We start from the raw sequence: 25975 nt of genomic DNA, 5'->3' as shown, positions 1-25975 counted from the left end.
TTTCAAAAACATATGTAGATGTAACAATACAGAGACATTCAATCTCTACTACTGCTCTGTTCATGGTTTTGGTGGTTTGAATTGTTATTATATTTTAACAATTACAGATTGTAATACTTTATGGGGATGAATCATGCTATGATTATAATATGTGGATGAGGCATGCAGTGATCGTGATATTCTAAAGTTTCAAAATTTTTTTCTTTGGATAAAGCATACAACAATTGTAATACTTTTTAAAGTCATTGACTGTAATACTTTCTTTTTCTTTTTTTTATTTTTTTTTTTTTTGTTTGAGGAAGTGTACAAGTTGAATTATGTTGAAAATTTATAAAATTTTAAACCGCCAAACCGATTCGCATCCATCCGCCAAACCGCCAATCCGCTCAATCCACATCCGCCGGATTGGTGGACGGATGCGGATTGATTTTCTTCAATCCGCCAATCTGGCGGACGAATGGCGGATTGGAGGTTTCGTGGCCGCAACCGATCCGCGCCCACCCCTGTAACATAGTGTTTCCCTTTGAAGGAGTGTGTAACATAGTGTTTCCTTTAATTTAACCCCCCCCCCCCCTCTCGCTCTCTCTCTCTTTCTCTCTCCTTTGTTTTTTTCACCTGACAGATTTGCTACAGTCATAAGGCGACCACTGATGGGATTCCAATATACTGTTTCTCTGCTTTTATTTCTTCTGATCCTGCTAGGGTTTGTGTGTGTGTGAGCACGCACGCATGTATAATTAAAAGTAAAGATCAATTGCTAAAACATTGAACAAACACTGTAAATAAGACACACAAAACACCCCCCCCACCCAAAACACCAAAAAAAAAAAAAATAAAATAGAATAAAAAATATCAAATAAGCGTAAACATGGGGAGCAAATCCATTTCTAATGTTAGCATACCTGAAAGTAACTTTAAGATTAAGCCAAACTAGTCAACAAAAATTTCCTAGTGTTCTGTTAGCATACTTGAAAGTAACTTTAACATTAAGCCCAAAAGATTCTTACAGAAGTATGTGACTTTTTTAGCAATGTATGTTGTGTGGTAGATCTTCTTCAGGCTTCAAATTTGCCCGGCTGCAACTTTACTGTATGAGAAATGCTATTGGTGGCTGTGATGCTCCCTACTACTGTGACATTGGGGGCAAGTGGAAAGTATCTGTTTGCTTCGCCTGAGTTTTATGAAGATCCCACAGGGATCATCTTTACGGCAGCAGCAATAGGCATGCCAAGGAATCCGAGAGAAATGCTCACGAACCATAGAGGCAAAGTGAGAGGATAAGTGTTTGCAAAAGTACCAAGAAATTCGATGATAATAATTTGAAAGAGGACCGTGCAAGCGAGTACTGCCACAAATACATAGTTGTTCAGTATGCCTTTGAAGACATTTATCTTTTCCATATCTCTGGAGCTTATTTCATTGAAAACCTGCAGGGAAAGAAGAAGAAAAAAAAAGGCATTCTGTCACAAGTCACGAACATGTTTGGTAAATTAATTTGTCTTTTGAAGAAATCATTGGGATTTATGGATTTTGATTCAGACAATGCTCACAATTATATATTTTACATCAGCCAATCATTACCCAGATCAGAAAAACAGATGTAAGTTCTCATGAATGAAAAGTTGCACACTTTCACTCAAATGCAGGTAAAGCCGTCTATCATGCTATATTGGAAAATAAATAAATAACACCATCAATAACTTAACCTTCAAGTTCATTTATTAAGTGTAAAATCACATCAAAAAGGGATTTGGTCAGTTCTGAAGAATGAATTGTCTTTGCACTATCAATAATGGCCATCAACGGGGCTTAATAAAGGGTAAAAGAAGCATTAGTATCAGTTTAATTTATGGAAACAACATTACTAACAATTGTAGTAGTGAATGCACACAGCAGAAGGATATTATTCATTACAGAAAACATCATCTAAATAAATTTAAAAAAATTAGAAGTTACCTGACAAAAGACAAACGTGTTGAAAATAAGTGTGTCTAGAATCAGATCAGAATCTGGGCCTTCAATATGAAAGACTGTTTTTCCTGATGTCTGAAGATACCAAATTATGATAAACTGATATATCGACTGCCCCAAAATATTCCTCCACATAACGTTAGTAATGAAGTTTCCTTTCCTTCCAACTGGTTGTCGCTTCATTAAGTCGTCGTTAGGAGGTTCGGTTGCTAGTGCAAGTGCTCCTAGTGTGTCCATGATCATGTTGACCCATAGAAGCTGAACAGCAGTGAGGGGAGCACTTCCTGGTAGCATACAGTAAATGAGAAAGAAAACGGGAGAAAAGGATAGTGTTATGAGAAACATGATGTTTAATGAAATTGGATATAGAGAGTGATTAAGGCCAGGATTGCTTTACCTGTCAAACAAGCTGAAGAAAAGTTGACAATTAGGGCAACCACATTGACTGTCAGCTGAAACTGAACAAACTTTTGAATGTTTATGTATACCGAGCGTCCCCATTTGGCCACAGTTGGAATTGTGGAAAAGTTGTCATCTAGAATTATGACATCGGCACTCTCTTTAGCCACCTAAAAAGTCATGAATAATTTAATAACTTAATAAAAATTTTCTACTGATTTCAAATATGTAAGAACAAAGCACAGGACGGTGAGAATTTGTTTAAAAGAAAACAAGAAGAAGAACCAGGACTAGAAGAAGACACAGGGCAATATCTTCACAACCAGTTGCAAGATCAACAAGATCAATCCAATCAAAAGAAACACAATGGCTTCTGAGACAAAAGTTGGGGCATCAGGATCTCCAAAGGACAATCGGATGCCTCCAAGAACAATTCTATCATTTATGATATACCTCCCTTCTTTTTATTATTCTCTCTTGTTTTTGGGGTCATGAGCACTGTCATCTATGATTCCTAGTCGAAACTTATCAAGGCCGATCCTGCTTTCCCACTCAAGCCTCTTGTGATATTACAGATATATGTTAACATATAACATATATATCATATACGGTCTGAGAAGTTTATTGATATAAAATCAATGGAAGATTAATCTTTCCGTAAGCTACAATGATGGACTTCAGTATAAAAAGTTCCTAAGGAATTTCCAAAACTAAATTGCAAGCAGTATTTACTTTCCCAAAGATCTTGATTTGCAATGGTTAATTGAGAGAAGTAGCTAGGTTATTCCTCAAATAATCCTAAACATGGAAAAATAAAATAGGGTAAATTACAAATATATCCATTGAGGTTTGCTTAAATTACAAATTGTCCCCTGTGGTTTGAAAAATTACGAATACCCCCTTGTTAGAATTTTTTATTTAACAGAATTAACTAAAAAAAAAAAATTCATAATTACTCTCCTATATAATAATAAAATTACCTAAATTATTAATTGAAACATATTTCTAACATTATTAAAAATTGTTAATTAACTTGATAATTTATTAATAAAAGGGGCGATTTGTTATGAAATTAGAAACCTCAGGAGTGAAATGTAATTTTTAAAACCACAGGAGGCGATTCGTATTTTAATTAAACCTCAAGGAGTGTATTTATAATTTATCCAATAAAATAATATAGACAAATTCCATTTTTCCTGTCTGTCCTCTATCATCCTCCACCACCAAATCCAAACCACCACCACACACATACCAAAACATATTGTGTGCAGACATCAACCCCATAACAATCCCATCTGAACTTGAAGCCATGTTTGTTGGATTTTCACAGATAACATTGTATAAATGACAAAACAAAAGGGGTTTTAAGAAGTCCTAAAATGTTATAAATTGGAAATCCATCTTTATTAAAGGAAGTTCTATTCACGGGCAAGAATAAGAATAAAACAGCAGAACTTAATAATCACCTCAGTTCCCGCAATACCCATTGCAAGCCCAATATCTGCTTCATGAAGCGCAGGAGCATCGTTTGTGCCGTCTCCAGTGACTGCAACGACTTCTTCAAAGATTGTTCGTATATGTTTCACCAGTGTATGTTTATCCATAGGTGAGGATCGAGCCATTACCTGCACAAGAAAAAATATAAGATATTGATTGCTGAAAGAATTTCTGCTGAGTATATAAATGACCAGAAAGTGTATTTAGAACCAACTTCAAATAATGATTTTCAAAGTTAGCTGATGGCATGTTTTGGTTATATTGTCCTAGAGTCATTATTGGTGTTGCTATATTTGCTTTTAGTTTGGAGTCTTATGAATAACCCATACATTGCCTTTGTCAAAAAGTTTCAAGGAAAAAAAATAAAATGAAAGTTTTGTCCAAAATGCAATACTGCAATTCAAAAGTTCAAGAACAGCAGACCAGGAAGAACAGCATTTGCATGGATGATTGCCCTGGTGATACCCTTTATTGGGCGAAAAAAGCATGTGGAAATGTAGTGCCAGTTTTAAACCTCAAAAAATGAACCTTTTCCCCCGTTCTGCACAAGACAGATACAGCACTCTTTTTCTAAGAGTCAGTTCAACCGTAAAGTCAAAAAGAACTACATGTTCAATTGGTCCTATCATTGATGGTTGTGGAAGTTGCATTCTGAACTCTAGGAGACTTCAAAATCCATTCATCCCCAAATTTGTTTCTTGGAAACCCTAAAAGCAGCCAGAATGATTCAATTACAAATATAGAAGCACCTGAATTTTTGGAATAAGTTCACGCAACTCCTCCTCACTCTTTACCCGAAATTCTGGGCCTTCAATGGCTATACCATCAGTCAGGATACCACATTCTCTAGCAATTGCCTTTGCAGTGTTTATGTTGTCTCCTGTAACCATCCGCACATTAATGCCAGCTGATCTACAAATTGCAACAGACTCCTTGACTCCAGGACGAACTGGATCTTTAATTCCAACAATTCCTATACAAGTATACCCCTCAAAGGGAATAGGACTTTCAGCAGAAAACTCATTTCCCAGTTCCTTATAAGCAATGCATAAAGTTCGAAGAGCTTCACTAGCAAAATTTTCAATTGTACCCTTCAGATGATTGGTGGATGCCTCGTTAAGATGAACAACCTCACCATTCGAGCCTATAACCTTGTCACATGCAGCCAAAACTATTTCAGAAGCACCTTTACAATGTGCAAGGAAACCTCCTCCAGGAAGCTCTAAAACTACCCCCATCCGCTTCTTTGCAGAATTGAATGGCTCAACTTTTACAAGTTTTGATTTTTGTTGTTCTGCTTGGAAATCCCCACCAAGCAACAACCCAAATTCCAATAGAGCTGTTTCAGTAGGGGTTCCCAGGACTTCAATTTTGTTGTCTTCATTCTGAACGATGTCTCCCCCAGTGTTGTTAAATATGGATTGAAGTAGCATTTTCAAGGCAGAATCAGGAATCCCTGAGCAAAGAGTAGAAGTCTCTACAGAGCTACTAACTTCCTTGATTTGCCCGCAAATGCAAGCTTTCACAACAGCCATGTGATTAGTAGTTAGTGTCCCGGTCTTGTCACTACAGATACTCATGGCGGAACCCATAGTCTCACAAGCAGCCAGATGGCGAACAAGTGCCTTGTCATTCATCATCTTCTTCATGGCAAAAGCAAGGCTCAATGTCACAGCTAAAGGCAATCCTTCCGGGACAGCAACCACAACAATTGTAACAGCAATAGCAAAGTGTTCCAGCATTTCTAGGGCATCCTCTACCGACCAACTCCAATGGGTCCCTTCTTGCAGCTTGCGGCTAAACAATACTTGAACCAAAACAGAAAATGTAATGATGGCAAAAAACAGTCCTATTTTCCCAATAATGGTTGCTACTCCATTCAGTTTAACCTGCAATGGGGTCTCGTCATCTCCTCCTTCACTAAGGGTAGCCATCAGTTTTCCCCATTGCGTTTTCATCCCAACAGTGGTAACAAGCATTTTACACGACCCGTCCTGAACTTTAGTTCCAGATAGGAGAAAAGGCTTCTCAACAGTCACATAAACTGGCTCACTCTCTCCTGTTAAACTAGATTCATTTATCAACAAAGAATATCCTGAAACAAATAGTCCGTCAGCTGGGACCAGATCTCCTACAGCGAGATGAACAATATCACCAGGAAGTAAATCATATATTGAGATCTTTTGCCTGTATCCATTTCTAGTAACCTGAACTGTAATCTTTTTCTTCTCCTTATCCAAATCCTTAAACTGCAAAGATTGCTTATAATCACTCGTAGCAGTGACAAATACAACCAACAGGATGCTTGCAACAATTCCAAGTCCATCATGGGCACCCTTTGGCCATCCCTCCATTGTTATGCCAACAATTAGAGATATAAAGGCACAAGCAGCAAGTATCATGAGGGTCGTATCCTGAAAAGCTTCCCACACAAAAACCCAGTAACCCTTGGCTGGGCTTTCAGTGATTTTATTAATCCCATAAATTTCTTTTCTTCGGCTCATTAAATCCTCGGAAGTAGAAATACCTTTGATGGTTGATGTGGAGAGCTTGTTTGCAATACCCTCAATCCCACCATGATCTCTCATCTTCTTAACATTACGGCCTTCGACAATGGATCCCAACTCATCAGCACAAATTTGAAAACCCGCAGCTTTGACTTCCTCTGGTACAGTGTATGCTATACCTAGAGACATTTACATAAAAATTAACATGAAAAAAACAACAATATTGCAAACTTCACATTTTAGTACATTTTAAATATTCATACCATGGATGAACTGAAGGGCAGCTTGTGAAACCAACACAGCTACTCTGAACTTCTCCTACGACATTGAAGAGTAAATCGGCAAATAAGAGAGCCAGAAAGGAGACAAAAAAAATTAAAAAAATTCTACTTTTTCAAAGATAAAGAACGATAAATTTTAATCTGGTTCACCATTAAGTATTATGCAAATGTTTTCATCATGATCTAACCTTATTTTCAGATGCTGTGTCAGACAGAAAAATCAGGCCTGCAGTTCAGTTCAACATGGAATTGCTAAAAATGATGAAACAAAATTTTAGGAAAATTGAATTTCACCGCAGTAAATAAAATTTACTTGGTTCAAACAGAGTAATGCCAGGGAATAGGTATGGACCAGAACCAATGTGGTTGAGACAATGAGGAAAGCCATGAAACCAGGCCGCTTAACAGAAGTACGGCCTTAGACATAGTGAAAAAATGAAACAGGATTCATGACTTTAGTTGATGCTAAGGCTCTAGTTATTTTCTTTTTTCCCCCCTCAAACTGAAACATTTTCATGGGGTGTTTTTTTTTTTTCTTTTTTTTTTTTTAAATGGCACATGCATGGGATTCCTTTCTCACTAAATGTTGTTTTTCTCTCTCTCTGGTCTTCCTCTGTAAATTACCAATGATTGATTTGAAACAGCTAGCTGGATTAGCTTTTTCCTTGTCAGTCCCACAGTCCACCAAAGTCTTCATAGTAACATAGTGAATCCCCATAGGACGTCAAAAATTGGAAAATTCACCTACAATGTAACTAACTTGTTTTCAAACCAATGGGATTAGTCAAGAGGCCAAGTCAAAACCTATGTATCACTCACTAGGAAATCACATGTTCCCCTCCCCCTCCCCTCCAATGTAACCATAAAAAAATTCAAAAAAAATTCTTTTCTAACATTTTATCCATGCAACCAGGACATTCTATTACAGTACTGGATCTGCAGTATCACCGGATTACATTCAAAAGTTTTTTGTGAGTTGCAGCATGGCCAATTGACATGTGTTCTTAAATAGAATCTAATTGCTTGTGTCCAGTGTCCACTTCCAACTGATATCTGTGTGTTCTTGGTTTTTTCCTTTTTTTTCTTCATATATATATGTATATATATTGTTATTCCCACAGTGGATGTGTGTATGTGTAAATAAATGTATAAATAAAATAAACAACAAAATAAATAATAAATAATTCAGAAAAATAATTATATAAATTAAATTCCGAATCAATTGCTTATAGAAATTATAAGTCAAAGTTTGTGTTGGACACAATCTCCTTAAAATAGATTTCGCTCTCACTCCGGTGTTTCGAGATTTACTGGCGTCTACTTCCCAGTATGCAACGACTAACACTAGATTTGCAGCACTACAAAATCAAGTCTGGCGAACCAAAACTTTGCTGTGACTCTCTCTTTTTCTTTCTAAAAATAAATGCAAAATAAATGCAAAACAAATGCAGAAAACAGGAAGATGGAAAGGGAAGAAGAAAGACGAAAATCTGAGGGAAAAATTGAATTAAATGAATTGCCGGATGGCAAGCTTTATATAAGATAACTGGTGGCTTTTCCGAACAGGTTTCAACAGATAGAAACCTGTTCGGAACAATTCAACAGATAGAAAACTTGTTTGATTGGATTCAATAGGTAGAAAACTTGTTTGGACAGAAACAGATTTGTTCAGTTTGAATTTCAACCTGATCGGGTGGAGTTTAAACCTATTTGGATGGAGGAAAAAATTTGGACCAATTTATTTTGAATTTTGAAACCAAAATTAAAAAATAAATAAATAAAATACAAATGTTTTTTGCCGAAAAAGATAAGGATTGGGTCGGACAAGTCCGACCCAACCTCGCACCATACCCCCGCGCCCTAAACCAGCCTAGCCCGTCTACCTGACCTGATAGACGGCTGGCGGCGCGCGCGTGGTTTTTGTTTTGGGTCCAATGGGCCTAGCCCACTTTACCCATAACCTCACCCTTCCACAAATTTGGGTACTCCTTGGGGCCCATCCCAAGTATCACAAGCTAGAGTTTATATAACCATACAAATCCTTAAGCCTTTTCAATGTGAGACAAGCACATTTAACAAATATGTAGGAAATCCACTAAAAGCCATTTCCATGAATCCGAAAATGCACGTTGAATTCTCATTCATTCGGAAATGGTTTTGAGCAACCAAATACAAGATGTTATTCACTACGCAGCATTAAACACAAACCCAATTAGAAACGTTAAAAATAACGCTTGGGTCCTACCTTAATTAATGCTCAAAGTTAGCAAAAAATAAGATTTTTTCACAGTCATTTTCTAGCAATCCCCCACATGAATAGAATTCATGATAACGGACATGCAACAAGATGCAGACAAAGAAAGAGTACATTAAGAAGGTACACAACATCGAGATAGGTAGCTTTTGGCTTTGAACCTCCTCTAGTGAAAGCCTATCGGACTTACTGGCTAGCCAGTGGACGTGATGCATTGAACTGTTTAGCTGTTCATGTAAGCCAAGACAATAGACTACAGACACAGTTTGGTTCTTACGGTTGTGTTCATTTTGGCCCTGAACAACACCTGGTAATTCATGAGTGCTCTAGAGAATTTAGCCTTCTCTATTCTCACAGAACCGGCCCAGCTCACACTCATATAGGTGACTTCTTATTAATATCTTGCTATACCTCACTTGGATGTCCAAGCTATTAGAATCATTAAATGCAAAGCTTATCCTACTAACAGTATTAGTATCACTCTTCTTATCATAGAAATGGGTAGGAGTAAATCTCCTTAGTAATACGTGAAGTCATCCATAATTCGGTTGTCTCTTTGAACCTAGATTTTGGAATTTCCAGTCAACTAGGTTGGGTTGTCATTATGGCGACTTTTAAGTAATAGACTTTAATCCCATTTCCCTCGATAAATGGTACATTTGCTCTCTAGCTAGCCTTTTAGTCAACGGATCCGCAATATTCTCCCTTGACTTTACATATTCTATGAAAATTATTCTATGTGAGAGCAAATGCCTAACGGTATTATGTCTTTGACGAATGTGTCGAGACTTACGGTTATACATATGATTTTGTGCCCGCCCTATTGCTGCTTCACTATCACAGTGAATGCATATAGCTAGCACATGTTTAGGCCACATTGGAATGTCTTCTAAGAAATTACGAAGTCATTCTGGTTCTTCTCCTGTTTTATCTAATGCGATAAACTCAGATTCCATTGTCGACCTTGCTATGTATGTCTGCTTGGAAGATTTCCAAGAGACTATAGCACCTCCGTAGGTAAAGGCGTATCCACTAGTGAATTTTGAGTTTTTAGTATCCGATATCCAATTTGCATCGCTATACCCCTCAAGTACTGCTAGATATTTGGTATAATGTAAGCCATAATTCTGAGTATGTCTTAGACACCTAAGTACCCTAACTATCGCTTTCCAATGATCGGACCTCGGGTTACTTATGTACCTACTCAATTTGCTTATAGGCTATATCTGGCCTAGTGCAATTCATTAAGTCCATAAAGTTTCCGATTATCCGAGAGTACTCTAATTGTGATATGTCTGCACCTGTATTTTTTGACAAATGAAAGCTAACGTCAACGGGTGTTTTAGCAAGACGAACGTCATACTTTCCAAATTTCTCCAAAATCTTCTCGACATAATGAGACTGAGATAAAGTATATCCTTTAGATGTTCTAGTAATTTTTATTCCTAGAATTACATCTGCTACTCCCAGATCTTTCATGTCAAACTTTTTGTTCAACATTTTCTTTGTGAATTTAATCTTGTCATGTCATCCACATAAAGACAAACTATAAAATATTTTAGAGAAAGTGATTCGGGTTTGATTGTGACATCATTCCCTTTTATATTAATGAAGATTAATAATTACAAGGAAACCCTAAGGCACAGAATAATTACAATAGAATAATAACCCAACTAATAATAATAATATTCTAACACTCCCCTTCAAGCTGGTGCGAAGATATCTCCCATGCCCAGCTTGCCTAGGATGTCATGCAATGGCTTACTCTCAACTCCCTTGGTGAGAATATTAGCGAGTTCTTTACCAGACTGCACAAATAGAATACATATTATGCCACTAGTGAGTTTTTCCTTAATGAAGTGGCGATCAATCTCAATATGCTTTGTCTTGTCATGTTGAACTGGATCGTGAGCGATATTGATGGCGATCTTATTATCACAGTATAACCGCATGGAGTCCGTCTGATCAATACCTAGATCACGCAACAATAACTTGATCCATAAGAGTTCACACACCCCTTGTGTTATAGCTCTAAACCCAGCTTTTGCACTTGACCGGGCAACCACATTCTGTTTTTTACTCCTCCAAGTAACTAGGTTGCCTCCAATAAAGGTGCAATACCCTGAAGTTGACCTCCTATCAGTTACGGATCCAACCCAGTCCGCATCTGTATAAGCTTCCACACGAAGATGATCATGCTTTAAAAAATAAAGACCTTTCCCAGAAGCAGACTTCAAGTACCGCAAAATTCTTATGGCAACCTCGAAGTGAATCTGATGAGGAACATGCATAAACTGGCTAACCACACTGACAGCAACAGCAATATCAGAATGGGAGTGATATAAATAGATGAGCTTACTCACTAAACGCTGATAGCTCCCCCTATCAACAACCGCTCCTCCTTCATCATCTCCCAGATTCTAATTGGGTTCCAGCAGAGTGTTATAGGCCTTACAGCCAAGCATCCCAGTTTCCTTCAATAGGTCAAGCACATACTTCCTCTGTGAGATAAATATTCCATCTTTGGAGCGAGCAACTTCAATTCCCAGAAAATGCTTCAAGCTCCCCAAGTCTTTGATTTCAAACTCATTTGCTAAATATTTCTTCAACAGAGGTATTTCCTCACTATCATTACCTGTAAGAACTATGTCATCCACATAAACAATGAGTGCTATAGTCTTACCACGTAAGGAATGTTTTACAAACAAAATGTGATCTGCCAAGCTCTGTTTGATGCCATATTTAAGCATAGCCTGAGTGAATCTCTCAAACCAAGCCCTTGGAGACTGTTTGAGACCATATAATAATTTTCGAAGCCGACATACTTTACCCTCTGTCTGATGATCCTCAAAGCCAGGAAAAAAATCCATATATATCTCTTCTTCAAGGTCACCATGGAGAAAGGCATTCCTTATATCAAACTGATGAAGTGGCCAATCTAGATTTGCTACTAGAGAGAGAAGTACTCTGACTGAATTTATCTTAGCTACAACTGCAAAGGTCTCTTGATAGTCAATGCCACATGTCTGAGTGAACCCTTTTACCACAAGCCTAGCCTTGTAACGCTCAATAGAACCATTTGCTTTGTGTTTCACAGTATACACCCATTTGCATCCCACAGGACGTTTGCCCTTAGATAACTCAGTCAATTCCCAAGTGCCATTCTTCCTAAGTGCTTTCATTTCCTCAATCATGGCAAGTTTCCACTCAGAGGTAACAAGAGCATCCTGAAAATGATTAGGAATGCTAACAGAGGAAATATTTGACACAAAAACTCTATATGAGGACAACAAATGAGAGTAGGACATAAAATGTGAGATAGGATGTTGAGTACAAGATCTCACACCCTTTCTCTTGGCAATAAGAACATCAAGATCACTAGGAGTATCAAGATCAGTAGACTTAAGAGACTCAAAATTACCTGGACTCTCATCAGAAGCAGGAGATGGAAGTGGGTTCGCAGAAGTGGTCTCTTGTATCCAATTAACTTTCTATTTGTCTTTGTCCCTAACATAAACTTTCCCTTTCCTATCCTTGGTGACACTGGGTTCTGTAGTCCCAGTAAGAGGTGGTGGTGCAAGAACAACTGGTTCCACCATAGGAAGTACAGGAATCACTTCACACCAAGGCGTCCCTTAAAGGGAGGACTGTGACACCGGAAAGGACAAGAAATAGGATTGAGACTCAAAAAAAGTGACATTCATGGATACAAACCACTTACGAGAAAGAGGATGATAACACTTATACACTTTTTGAGTAGGAGAGTACTCAAGGAAAACACATTTGAGGGAGCGAGGATCTAACTTACCACGAGTACGAGAGTGATTGTGGACAAAACAGATAGCCAAATATTTTTGGAAGAATAGAAAATAAGGACTCGGAACCTAGGAGGACTTGAAGGGGAGCTTGTTTTTGCAAAACCTGGGTAGGAAGATGATTAATAAGATAGGCAGCGGTGAGGACAGCGTCACCCCAGTAGGACCGAGGCATACTCATAAAAAAATGCATGCACCGAGCCAAGTCAAGAAGATGATGATTCTTGCGTTCCGCCACCTCATTTTGTTAAGGGGTATTGGTGCAAGAGGTCAGATGGACAATGCTATGGATAGAAAAATATTGCTCTAACCTAGAATCTATGTATTCCCTCCCATTATCAGAACGGAAGATTTTGACAGTGGCCCCAAACTAAGTACAAATCATCTTATAAAAATTGTGGAACACAGAGAAAACCTCACTCTTGTCTTTTATGAGATACACCCAAGTAATATGAGAAAAATTATCAATAAATGTAACAAACCATCTATGACCTTTCACAGACATAACACGAGATGGACCTTAGACATCAGAATGTATTAATGAAAAAGGAACTAAACTTTTATTAAAACTGGGAGCAAAAGTAGGCTTTGTGTTGTTTTCCAAGTTGACAAGACTCACAAAGAAACTCAAACACATTATTGTTTGTAAAAACAGATGAAAATAAATACTCAAGTAAATAAAAAGAATGATGCCCAAGACGCCGATGCCACAGCCATAAATCATCTGTGGTAGTAGGACTCGTGGTTGAAGAATGAGCAAGCGTGTCCGGTTAATCCAAGAAGTAGAGAACATTTTCTGCACTACCACTGCCAATCGTCCTCCTCGTGACAAGGTCTTGAAAAAGACAATGATCAGGAAAAAAAGTCACACTACAATTCAAATCCTTTGTAATACGACTCAAGGATAATAGGTTAACAGAAAAATTGGGAACATGGAGAACAGAAGATAGAAGTATGGTAGGAGTGATATGGACTAAACAGTTCCCAAAAATAGACAAAACAGTACTATCAGCAATCCTAACTTTGTCATGACCTGAGGAGGGCTTATAAACAGAGAAAAGGTCAGAGAACCCAAACATAACGACGAGGAAGATGTACTGAGAGCAGTAGAAGACAGACGGTCCAATAAGTGATGCAGAACATCTCCAAGCTCATGAGTAGTCATACCAGAGAGATCATTAGTAGCCTGGCTAACGAAAGCGGAAGTAGAATCAAGTGTATCAACAGCACTAGACTGATGAGCTCGTGGATGGGAGCCACATCCGCGAGACTAGCCAGACTTACCTCTTCTAAAACCAGACCAATCACCTCGACCCCCGGATGGAATCCAATGAAGCTTTCAACACGTCTCACGAGTATGTCACGGCTTACGACAGTAATCGCAGAATACAAACTCCTTGGCGGCAGACGAAGGGATGGGAGTCAGGTTGAGGCCATCTCTAGGTGTAGACAGTAATGCGAAACGGTCAGTAAAGACAGGTGACACCACAGCAGACACTCTCCTCATTCTGTACATAGGCGAATGCCTCCTTAAGTGAAGGAAGAGTGTCCATGCCCAGAACTCGACTCCAAACCGGATCATACTCCACATTGAGACTTGCCAGAAACTTGAAGACCTGTTCCTGTGCAATAAACTTCCTATAGCAGGCTGAATCAGCAGAACAAATAGGCTTATAGTCCTGCAAGTGATCAAGGCATTTCTAGCCATTGGTGAGGAATGTGAAGTACTGGAGAACAGGCTGCTCCCCTTAAACAGAGCTCTCAATAGAGTGACGCAACTCAAATGCCTGTGAGAAATTCCCTTTGCGAGAATAGGTGACAACCACAGCATCCTAAATATCCTGGGCAGTCTCTATAGACAAGAGGCCTTCACCAATTTCTGGTACCATCGAAATAATAAGCCAACTCATAATCAAAGAGTTGGTAATCTCCCATTGGTCATAACCCGAGTCAGTGGTGTTGGGTGCTTGTATCGTACCATCAACATAGCCCATCTCTCCTCTGCTCTTCAAAAACATAGTCAAACTCTGTGACCATGCCAGATAGTTCTGACCATTAAATAGAGAGGTGGTGATTTTAAGACTAGGGTGGGATTATCAATCATAGTAGTAGGTATAATGGAACTCTCACTCCGAGGTGTCTGAGAAGTAGTAAAGACACTAATGGAATCTGTCATGGATACTCTACTACCTAACCCTTAACAAAACTAGTGCCAATCACAAACCCGAAAGATGGTGGATAAATAGAAAGCACTATGATCACTAAAAAATCATAAGAAAAATTAAGAACTTTGCATTTTTTTTTTTTTTTTTTTTTTTACAGAATCAAGACACACACTTAACCACATAGTGAGGGAGTAATACAATCAGTCAAGTTGAATTGTAGGGTCATATGCAGACCCAAGAAATAACCAAAAAACTCAAAAAATACCGTCAATCAAAACAGGGGCCTGAACGAGAAAAGTATAAACAGATGAGCCAATCACCACATAGGCTTGATTAGAAGCCTCCAGATAGAGAAGAAGGGACTGGCAAACTAGGGTAAGGCTATCGAAGTCCTAGCCCATCATCAAGAATGAGTCGAATGAGCCCTAAGAGTATTCGGGGTGAACAGACCACTCTAGCGAGACAATCTGGAGGTGCGACAGGCCCTAGAGGAGTCGTAGGTCAGCAGCGAATGGCCCCTAAGGGTAGCAAGGCAGTGTCGAGTCACTGCCAGATGATGGGCAGTGACGGAAGAAGATTGAGTGCTGTCGGAAGGGCAAGTTTTGGGAGCCGACTGCTTTGTGGTGGTGTTGGGTGGTGCTGTGCTTAACTGGTAAGAGGCAAACAAAGGTTAGAAGCTAGGGTTTAAGTGGCTCTGACACCACGTAAAATATTTTAGAGAAAGTGATTCGGATTTGATTATGACATCATTCCTTTTTATATTAATGAAGATTAATAATTACAAGGGAGCCCTAAGGTATAGAATAATTACAATAGAATAATAACTCAACTAATAATAATAATATTCTAACACTATGACACAACCTTTGTCTGTGCTTTTAACATAGACGCATTTGTCACATTCGTTTATCTTAAAACTATCCGAAAGCATAGCATGATCAAATTTTTCATGCCATTATTTTGGAACTTGTTTTAATCCATAAAGGGATTTGACAAGTTTACAAACCTTTTTGTCTTGGCTGGGAACTTGGAACCCTTCCGGTTGTTCCATATAGATTTCTTCATCTAACTCGCCATTCAAAAAGGTTGTTTTAACATCCATTTGACGTATCTCCAGATTATACAAAGTTGCAATCGCAATTAGCATGAGAATAGATGTTGTTCTTGTCACTGGTGAATAGGTGTCAAAATAATCAAGGCCTTACTTCTGCCTGTATCCCTTAACAACAAGCCTAGCCTTATATTTATCAATTGAACCATTTGCTTTTATTTTTCTCTTGAATATCCACTTATATCTAAGAGGTTTACACCCTGGTGGAAGATTCACCAGTTCCCAAGTATGATTTTGCAGTATTGATTCAATTTCACTATTCACAGCCTCTCTCCACAATGGAGCTTCAGGACTTGACATTGCTTCCTTGAAGTTTTAAGGCTTATTTTCTAACAGATATGTTAGAAAATCTGGACCAAATGATTTAGAGAACCTAGCCCTCTTGCTACGTCTAGGTTCATCTGCTTCATTATCATTTTGGTATTCACTACCACCACAGTAGTATCAAAAGTTCTTTTATTTGAACTTGTCTCTTCAGTTTCCTTTCAAGGAAAAATGACGCATTTCTTGACTCAATAATAGTGTTTACATGCATATCAAGATTTTCATATCTATGAACTAAGAATCTGTATGCACTACTATTATTTGCATAACCAATGAACACACAATTAACGGTTTTTGGTCCTATCTTAGTCATTTAGGGACTAGGGATTGCCACCTCGGCCAAACACCCCCACACTTTGAGGTAATTGTAGGTAGGTCGTCGACCTTTTCATACTTCATAAGGTGTTTAATTGATTTTCTTGTGAGGTACCCTGTTAAGGATAAAGTTAGCAGACAAAATTGCCTCTCCCCCACAAGTTCTGAGGTAGCCCTAAACTAATCAACATGGCATTCATCGTCTCTTTAAGAGTTCGATTTTTTCTCTCAGCAACTCCATTTGATTGAGGAGAATAGGGTGCAGTGGTTTGGTAAATAATACCATGTTCAAAACAAAATTCCTCAAATGGTGCATCATACTCACCACCTCTGTCACTCCTTACTACCTTAATAATTTTGCCAAATTGATTTTTAACCTCAAGTTTATATTGTTTAAAAGCTTTTAAGGCTTCATCTTTATTTCTCAATAAGTAAACATAGCAATATCGAGTGCAATCATCAATAAAAGTAATAAAATACTTTTTACCTCCTCTAGTTTGAACAAATTTTAAATCACAGATATCTGTGTGAATTAAACTTAGAGGTTCGGTACTTCTTTCTACTTTATTAAATGATGTCTAAGTGAGTTTTGCCTTGACACAAATCTCACATTTATGATTAGGATCAAACTCTAGGTTTGGCAAACATTCTAAGAAATAAGTCTACGCAAAGAATTAAAATTAATATGTTCTAATCTACCATGCCATAAAAAAGAAGACTCTGCAATATAAACAGAAGATGTGTTCTTATTGTTAATAGCCAAATTAGGTACAATAGTTATTACATTGAGCTTAAAAAGCCCATCACTCATATAATCTCACCCCACATTTATTCCACTCTTGCATAGTACAACCTTGTCAAATTTAAAGACTAATCTAAATCCATTATTGATCAACAATGACCCAGAAATCAAATTTTTTGTGAATCTCTGGTACATGGAGTACATTGTTAAGAGTGAGTTATTTTCCCGAGGTCATTTTCAGCATGATCTTTTCTTGTCCTTCTACAGTTGAAGTGGAGGTGTTTCCCATAAAAGGATGATCCCCACTTTCCACCACTTTGTAGGTTGTGAACATCTTCTTATCTACACAGATATGACAGGTTACTCCAGTATCCACCCACCACTCTTTGGGATTGCCCACCAAATTTGCCTCAGAGACTACTGCAGCAAGATTGATGTCTGCCACTCCATCGGAAAGATAAAAATCCTCTGCTATGTTGGCTTGTGCTAGCTTTTTGCCTCCGTCCTTGCGAACGTGATAATCCTTAGCGCAATGTGCATCTTTGCCGCACACAAAACACTTGCCTCTGAATCTCTTGTTGAACCCGTTGTTGATCCCTTTGTTGATCTTACTTATGGATCTTTGTTTGGGACCATTGCCATCATGCTTCCACGTTTTGTTGTTGAACTTTGACCCTTGTCCATATTCCACAACATTTGCTTTAACCTGCATAACATGGTTTTCTGACTTCTTGTCGGAACCACAGTTATCCTCCTCAATTCTGAGCCGCACTATCAGTTCCTCTAATTTCATCTCCTTACGCTTATGGTTTAGATAATTCTTGAATTCTTTCTAGGATGGTGGCAATTTTTCAATGATTGCTGCTACTTGGAAAAATTCAGTGAGCACCATCCCTTCCGCATGTATGTCATGGAGAATTAATTGGAGATCTTGAACCTAGCTAATAATCGTCTTAGAATCTACCATTTTTAAATCCAGAAAATGGCTGATAACAAATTTCTTTGTACCGGCATCTCTGTCTTATATATAAGATCTAGAGATTCCCATAATTCTTTTGCAGTGCTTTTGACACTATACACATTGTACAATGTATTGTCCAACTCATTGAGGATATAATTCCGACACAGAAAATCACCATGTTTCCATACATCGACTGCGGCAACTGCTTGCCAGTCAATTTCTCCCTCGTTTAGTGGCGGAGCTTTTTCATGAGTGAAACGAACCAAATTCAATGTCGTAAGATAAAACATCATCTTTTGTTGTCATCTTTTAAAATCATTTTCATTGAATTTTTCTGGCTTCTCCCCATGATTTACCAGTACTGCTGGAGTCATCACTGGCACAACGGGTGTGGGGGTCGGAGTAATAACAGTCTCAGTACTGTTTGTTTCAGTAATCATATTTCTGTCGAAATAATAATGCACTAATCACAAATTTATACAAAATAGAATTTACACACAATATATAAAATAATATTTTGTAACAAAATTTAAATGATAAACAGTATATAACTACTATGTTATCAAAGAAATTATTAAACAGTATATTACTACTATTTAAAAAATTAAACAGTATATGACTACTATTTAATTTTTCGAAACAAAATTCATTTGTCTAACAGACAAATTTAAAATTAAAAAGAAAACATAAATCTACCTTAAGATTGTTATTCTCACAATGAATGTGTGTATGTGTAAATAAATGTATAAATAAAATAAAGAACAAAATAAAAAATAATTAATTCAGAAAATAATTATATAAATTAAATTCCGAATCAATTGCTTAATGAAATTATAAATCGAGGCTTGTGTTGGACACAATCTCCTTAAAATAGATTTCGCCCTCGCTCCGATGCTTCGAGATTTACCAACGTCTACTTCATAGGATGCAACGACTAACACTTGATTTGCAGCACTACAAAATCAAGTCTAGCAAACCAAAACTTTGCTCTGACTCTCTCTTTTTCTTCCTAAAAATATATGCAGAACAGATGCAGAAAACAGGAAGATGAAAAGGGAAGAAGAAAGATGAAAATCTAAGGGCAAAATTGAATTGTTGGATGGCAGACTTTGTATAAGACAATTGGTGGCTTTTCCGAATAGGTAGAAAACCTGTTTGGATAGAAACATATCTATTTGGTTTGAATTTCAACTTGTTCGGGTAGAAGAAAAAATCACAACCCAATCTCGCACCTCGCACCTCGCACCCGCGCCCTAGCCCAGCTCATCCCACCCAACCAGATGGACAACGGCGGGCGGTTTTTGTTTTGGGTTCAATGAGTTTAATCCACTTTATCCATAATCTCACCCTTTTACAAACTTGGGTACCCCTTGGGGCCATCCCAAGTATCCCAAACTAGAGTTTATATACCCATACAAATCCTTAAACCTTTTTAATGTGGAATAAGCACATTTCACAAATGTGTCAAAAACCCCACCTAAAACCATTTTCACAAATCCGAAAATGCGCATTGAATTCTCATTCATCCGGAAATGGTCTTGAGCAACCAAAAACACGATGCTATTCACTACGTAACATTAAACACGAACCCAATTAGAAACATTAAAAATAACGCTTAGATCATACCTTAATTAATGCTCAAAGTTAGCATAAAATAAGATTTTTTCAAAGCCATTTTCCAACATATATATATATATATATATATATGGATACTTGAAAATCAAACAAAAGCATATGTCACACCCTTCGGCCTTCAAGCTCAATCAACGAAAAAGGTTCTGGTTTATCACAATGGGCTTCATCAATAGTCTTTCATTGCAATCATCTATACTGCAATTCATTTCTTTTGGTAAAGTATAAATGTTCACCTATGAATCAGAAAAATCCTCAAGGTCTTCACACTGTTGTGAATTGTATGAGGAATGCATAAATATAAGCGAATAGTTTCCCTAGAACAGAAGGAGAGTCAAAACATTGGACTAGATCGGCATTAATCACTTGGTTACAAATTTCGCATTACTTGTATTGTTTGAAAGCATAATTTGAAATGCTTTTCTTTTTGCTCTTAATAAAAGCAAGAAAACGGTATCATAAATTCATTATCACTAATAATCTGAAGAATTCACATATTAAATAAATTTCCATATCTAAAGACTCACAACAGAGCATAAAATCACCAAACGCGAAGATCAATTAACCAAAAGCATCCAAATTAAGAAAAACTCCGGCACATGACGATTTCATCTATTATTTTCCTTCAACTTTTCGAGGAACCAAACAAAACAACAGATAGATGTGAATTTGAGTGGGATTGAGAGTGAGACCTGATTGGAGCGTTGAATAGCCCGAGCTTCAAAACGCTTAGAGAGATTAGCAGTAAATCGAAACCTCCGCTTAGGGTTCTTAACAATCCAACAAAGCTTCCTCCATCTCTGAAGCGCCTCCTCGGACGAGTTCTTCGGCTTCACCTCCCCAAAATTCTCTTTCAAATAGTTCTCCATCTCCTCAACACCAAATCCCAAATCTCTATCACTTATACAATTTACACAGAGAAAAAGGCTAAAAAACAAAAGTTGTTATTGAGTTACAGTGAAACAGTATGATTTTGTGATTCTTGCGAAAAATAGAGAGATGGAGAATCACATTCCAAAGCACGGTGATCTGATTGTTCCTTTTCTTTATTCTTGGGTGTACCTAATCTTTAGAAAAAGCAAGGAATGAAGACTGCTATTGACTTCAGTTTACAGAGAGCATCTCTTCTTGTCTTCTTCTCTCTCTACAGTGATGGGGCAGGTAGAGGAGAGAGAGAGAGGACAGAGGCGGGAGGGAAGGAGGACAATTTAGGGTGATTGGAGATTTGTAAACCAATTGCTGAGACTCTGTTTTCTCTGTGTGTCTGATAGTCCGATCTTTTCGTACAAGAAAATGTTGTGGGGGTCAAACCTGGAGTCCAGATCCCCTCCTTGAGCCCCTCCTTCATTCCCTCCTTGCAGGGGTCTTCGGGTCCACTTTGAGGCCTAGTTTTGATAATCCGAACCGTTCATATTTTTAGATTTATTCAGTATATTATACCTGTAAAAAATCAAGTTGATCGGATATCAGAAAGTATGCGTTCAGAAAATTGGGACTACAAACTATTTTTTAATAAACAGTTTTCCGAACACATACTTTATGATATTCGATCAACTTGATTTTTTACAGGTATGATATACTGAATAAATCTAAAAATATGAACGGTTCAGATTATCAAAACTGAGCCTCAAAGTGGACCCGAAGGCCCCTACAAGGAGGGAATGAAGGAGGGGCCTCAAGGGGAGGATCCCAATTCTCAAACCCGGTAATCCAATATCACTTTCTTTTAGAAGATAGTTAGAAGTTGATTTCTAAGTTTTTTTAAATTTTTTTTTTTTAAAAAATATGTAAAAAATATGAACGATACCTAATTTAAAATAGATTAAAAGTTGAAAAAGTAATTTTTAATTTATTTTTCAAAAGACGTCAATACCATGCGCCACTGATCATGTCGTGGGAGTTGTATTAAGGTCCAGCTCGTCTCCGGGTTAAAGATTAAGGAGATATAGAATAGAAGAGATTGATAGTGAGAGAATTAAGTAAAAGTGTATTTATTTTAATGATAATTGTTTGTGCGGGAATTATTAAGTTATTTTTAGGAAAAATTGATCTAGGGTCCCTCCCCCACTTTTCGTAATGGAAGAGATCCATGATATTATTTTTTGACGTCTAAGGTCCCTCCCATCTATCACAGAGAAATTCAGCCCCCTTCCTTTTCTCTACTCTCACTCATTACCATGATCAAACACGCACACACACAGAGTTCACTGTTCGTGATCGGAAACGCAATCATCATCACTCTGTTTCTGAAATACAGATCGATCATGGAGAGCTGAGATGATCATCGGAACCCGGCATGCCTTTCCTTCTTCAATGGCGCACTCTAGCAACCTCCCCTGCGATGAAGACGGCATTTGCATGATCTGCAAAAAGAAGTCGGCAGAGGACGAGACCATCATCGAGAGAGTGAGGGAGCTTGTGTGTTGCTGTGTGTGCATCTCTGCTTTTTTCTTTTTTTTTTACACCAACAACCACCAGCACAATCTTGAACCCCGAAAGATGTGAAGAAGAGAGAAGATGCGAACTCTAATGCTGCTTCGTTTTCTTCTTGCTTGGCTCACTCTCGTTTCATCTAGCTCTAGCTCTAGTAATTAAATTCTCGACTTTATGCATTGTTTGGTTGTTAGAGTCAAAGGTATATATTATGGAAGGCAACATCTCTGGGTTTAACTCTCTGGGTTGATCCAGAGAATTTCTCTGGTTTCAAGCATGGATCTTTTGGCATGTTTAACATTAAATAAATTTTCCTTAGGTTCCACACATCCAGTAACATTAACGAAATCTTTTGGTAGAATTGAAGAATTTGTAATTCATAATCATATAACCAGGATGCTGCTAGTGGAGGATCAAACCCATGGCAGAGAAATTTGAATTTTCTCTGGAGTCCATGAAAGGCTAAGGAAATTTCTCTGGCAGTGTCCATGAAAGGCGAAGGAGGTCAGAGAAATTCAAAATTTCTCTGGACCAATTTTCTCTGACTTGAATTTTCTCTGGATTGTTGTTGAGGGACCTTAGACATCATAAAAATATTTGATGTCTTTTATACTATAAAATCATAATATCAGGGACCTTAAAAAAAAATACCCCTTATTTTTATATAATAGAAATATAAAATAATAAAATAAATAAAGTTATGATTTTTACTTAATAAAAAATATAAAAATATTGAACATTAATGTTCAAAAAAAATGTCCAACATGTAAGATAAAATAAATAAATAAAGCTAAGTTGGAGGACTAATTTTCTAATACTAAGTCTTTGGCCTCCATCTCAATCCCAACATCAAAGGTCTATCCTAATCCGGAGGGTTATGAATCCTCTCTCCATCTCTCAAAATAAACACAATATTAGTGGGTCTCACCTCCATCTCAATCTCATTCCTTCCTCCATCTCCCAAAATAAACGGACCCTAAGACTTTACCTAACATTTCACATCGTGGGTTCATTTTTAGGTCGCATTTTAATAATTTAAACCATTCACATTTTAGGATTCATCGAGCATATCATTCATGCAAAAAATCAAATCGATCGAATAACAATAATTACGTGTTCAAATCAGTTTTGTATTAAAAAGATATATATACTGTGAAAAATAAGCGGTTCATATAAAGCTAAAGCTGATTTAAACGTGTGGTTATCGTTATCTAATTGATTTGATTTTTTGCATAGATAATATACTCGGTGAATTTTATAATGCGAACAGTTTGAATTATCAAAACGAGATTCGAAAATAAGCCTACAGTGTGGATTATTCTAATCTTGATCTCCAACGGAAGACAAGCTAGACCTTTGTATTAAGCATATGTTGAGCAAATACACCTCTCGCATCTAGGGTTCACAACTTAGCGGATTATACAAAGTGTGCAACTTGGGCGGACTAGTAACTCGAGTTCAGTGAAATATTTTAGAGTTTGGATAAAATATTTTTTTAAATTCGGTATGCATTTAGACAAAAATATGAAAGTTTGAATTAAATTTTAACAAGTTTGGATAAAAATATCAAATAATCTGAGCAAACTCAAAACTCAAATTATATATATATAAATATAGAAATGTTGAATATACATATAAATTATTAGCTATTAGATGACATTAACGTAATTTAGATCAATAGATCATATTGAATATATATTATATACACAAATAACACAATACAAAATTTTACTTATTTTTTTTCACTCATAAATTATAAAGACCATCATAACGGCATCACTCTTACATTGTATAAGCTATTTGTTTTGATGCTATTAATTATTTTATATAAAAAAAATTGTAAATATCTAATTTTAACAAATTAATTAACTTAATTGCATTAAAAAATTAAAAATTATGTGCAATTCAGGCAACTCGGCCAATTCGAGTTTAACTCAGGTCAGTCTTGGACAAACAATCTCAGGTTACAATTCGAACTTGGGTGGACCTGGACAGCTCTTAGCACAACTTGGGGTTGAGCTTGAACAACTTTCAACTCGCCCGAATTGCACCCCTACATTACATTACTCTACTGTCGCATCATAGAATATAAATTGGTTAGGTGGACCGAAAAAATAAATTTTAATTTTGTAATTTAAAAAAAATTAAAAATAAAATTAATGCTTAATATTTGATATTTGATATTTGAATTTAATTTATTTTTTATTTTATCATAAAATTAAGAGTTAATTACTTAAAAGTCCTATTTACAAATATTATGGTAGCTTAGGTTCTATTTAAGACTTTTTTAAACCAATATGCCATATTTAGTAAAAATGAGAATATTATCAGTTTTTTCAATTTTTAAAACTAAGAATATTATCAATTTTGCATAGTAATGTTCCAGATAATTGTTTCCCTAATTGATGAAAAAAAACAAAGAATGAGGTTAAATGTTTTTGCCATTCGTCTTATTGGTTTGATTCAACTATCTAATAAAATCGAGAACATTATCAATTTTTTTTTTCAGTTTTAAAACTGAGAACATTATCATTTTTTTCAGTTTTAAAACTGAGAATATTATCAGTTTTTTCATTTTTACAGTTTCTTTTTTTTAAGTTTTGTACATCAATGTTCCATCATCATCCTCCTTCAAACACAAAATTTTCAATTTTTCACATAATTTAGTTTTTTCAAATTTTTCAAAAAAAAAAAAAACGCTTGTTTGGTTTTGATTTCAGAAAACACTTTTCAGAAAATTCTACTTTTTTATTTTCCCTTTTATTTTTTTTTTGTTTTCAATGAATTTTTTTAATATTTTAAGGTTTTTTTTTTAAATTTTTAGACACACTCAACATAAATACACTTAAAAAGTATAATATTTGTGAAAAAAATCTTTACAAAATTCACTAAATACCAAAAATATATATATAAAAAAAAGAAAATTCAGTACATTTTTCGTATTTATTAATTTTTAGTAATATTTTTCACAAATATTTTACTATATAGATACATCTAAGTAATGTGCATTTAAAAAAGTAAAAAAAATTGCTTAAAATTTTTAAAATATTCACTAAAAACAAAAAAATGCGAGAAACAAAAAACTCAATTTTCATAAAGTTGAATTCAGAAAACTGAAACCAAACACACTGATTAGTTTTTTTTTTATTATTATTTTTGCACATAATTTTTTTTTTTTTAGTTTTTTCAATTTGAAAGTTGATGTTTTAAAGTTTTAAAAATCAAAATAAATATTAAATCATCATATTCCTTTATAGATAATTATAAATGATGAACAATCATTGTTTGAATGGCAATTCCAACCATTAAGATTTTAATGGGACTTGACAGTCTAAAAAATCTTAATTAGAACTTAATGGAGTATAAGTTCATAAATTAGGATTTGTGTGTAAATGCTCATAAAATTAATGATAACCTTTTCATTTGTTAGAGTGTCTCCAACGGTCTAGTTAGAGCAACATCGTCTATATATTTCATTTTAGCTATTTAAAGTACCAACAATGATAGGTGGTCTGAAAATTCATGGCTCAAATGGCTCTAAACACCCAAAACGACGTTGTTTTGAATG

General features: G+C 36.3%; 1 protein-coding gene across 1 annotated transcript; it reads right to left on the bottom strand.

Moving 5' to 3' along the window:
- Positions 1-824: 824 nt before the first annotated feature.
- LOC114301783 (calcium-transporting ATPase 1) lies at positions 825-21709 on the bottom strand. The gene is made up of 8 exons (XM_028246748.2): positions 21677-21709; positions 20667-21285; positions 6638-6692; positions 4617-6553; positions 3837-3995; positions 2369-2540; positions 1957-2255; positions 825-1427 (listed from the first exon to the last, which is right to left on the bottom strand). The coding sequence occupies exons 2-8, from the start codon at positions 20841-20843 to the stop codon at positions 1179-1181; spliced, it is 3048 nt and encodes a 1015-aa protein (XP_028102549.2). The 5' UTR covers positions 20844-21285; positions 21677-21709; the 3' UTR covers positions 825-1178.
- Positions 21710-25975: the final 4266 nt, after the last annotated feature.

Source organism: Camellia sinensis, chromosome 3, assembly GCF_055761805.1.
Source record: "Camellia sinensis isolate YWXY chromosome 3, ASM5576180v1, whole genome shotgun sequence".
Taxonomy (NCBI): Eukaryota; Viridiplantae; Streptophyta; class Magnoliopsida; order Ericales; family Theaceae; genus Camellia; species Camellia sinensis.
Note: the sequence above shows the minus strand (reverse complement) of the source record. Positions and strands in the feature narration are given on the sequence as shown.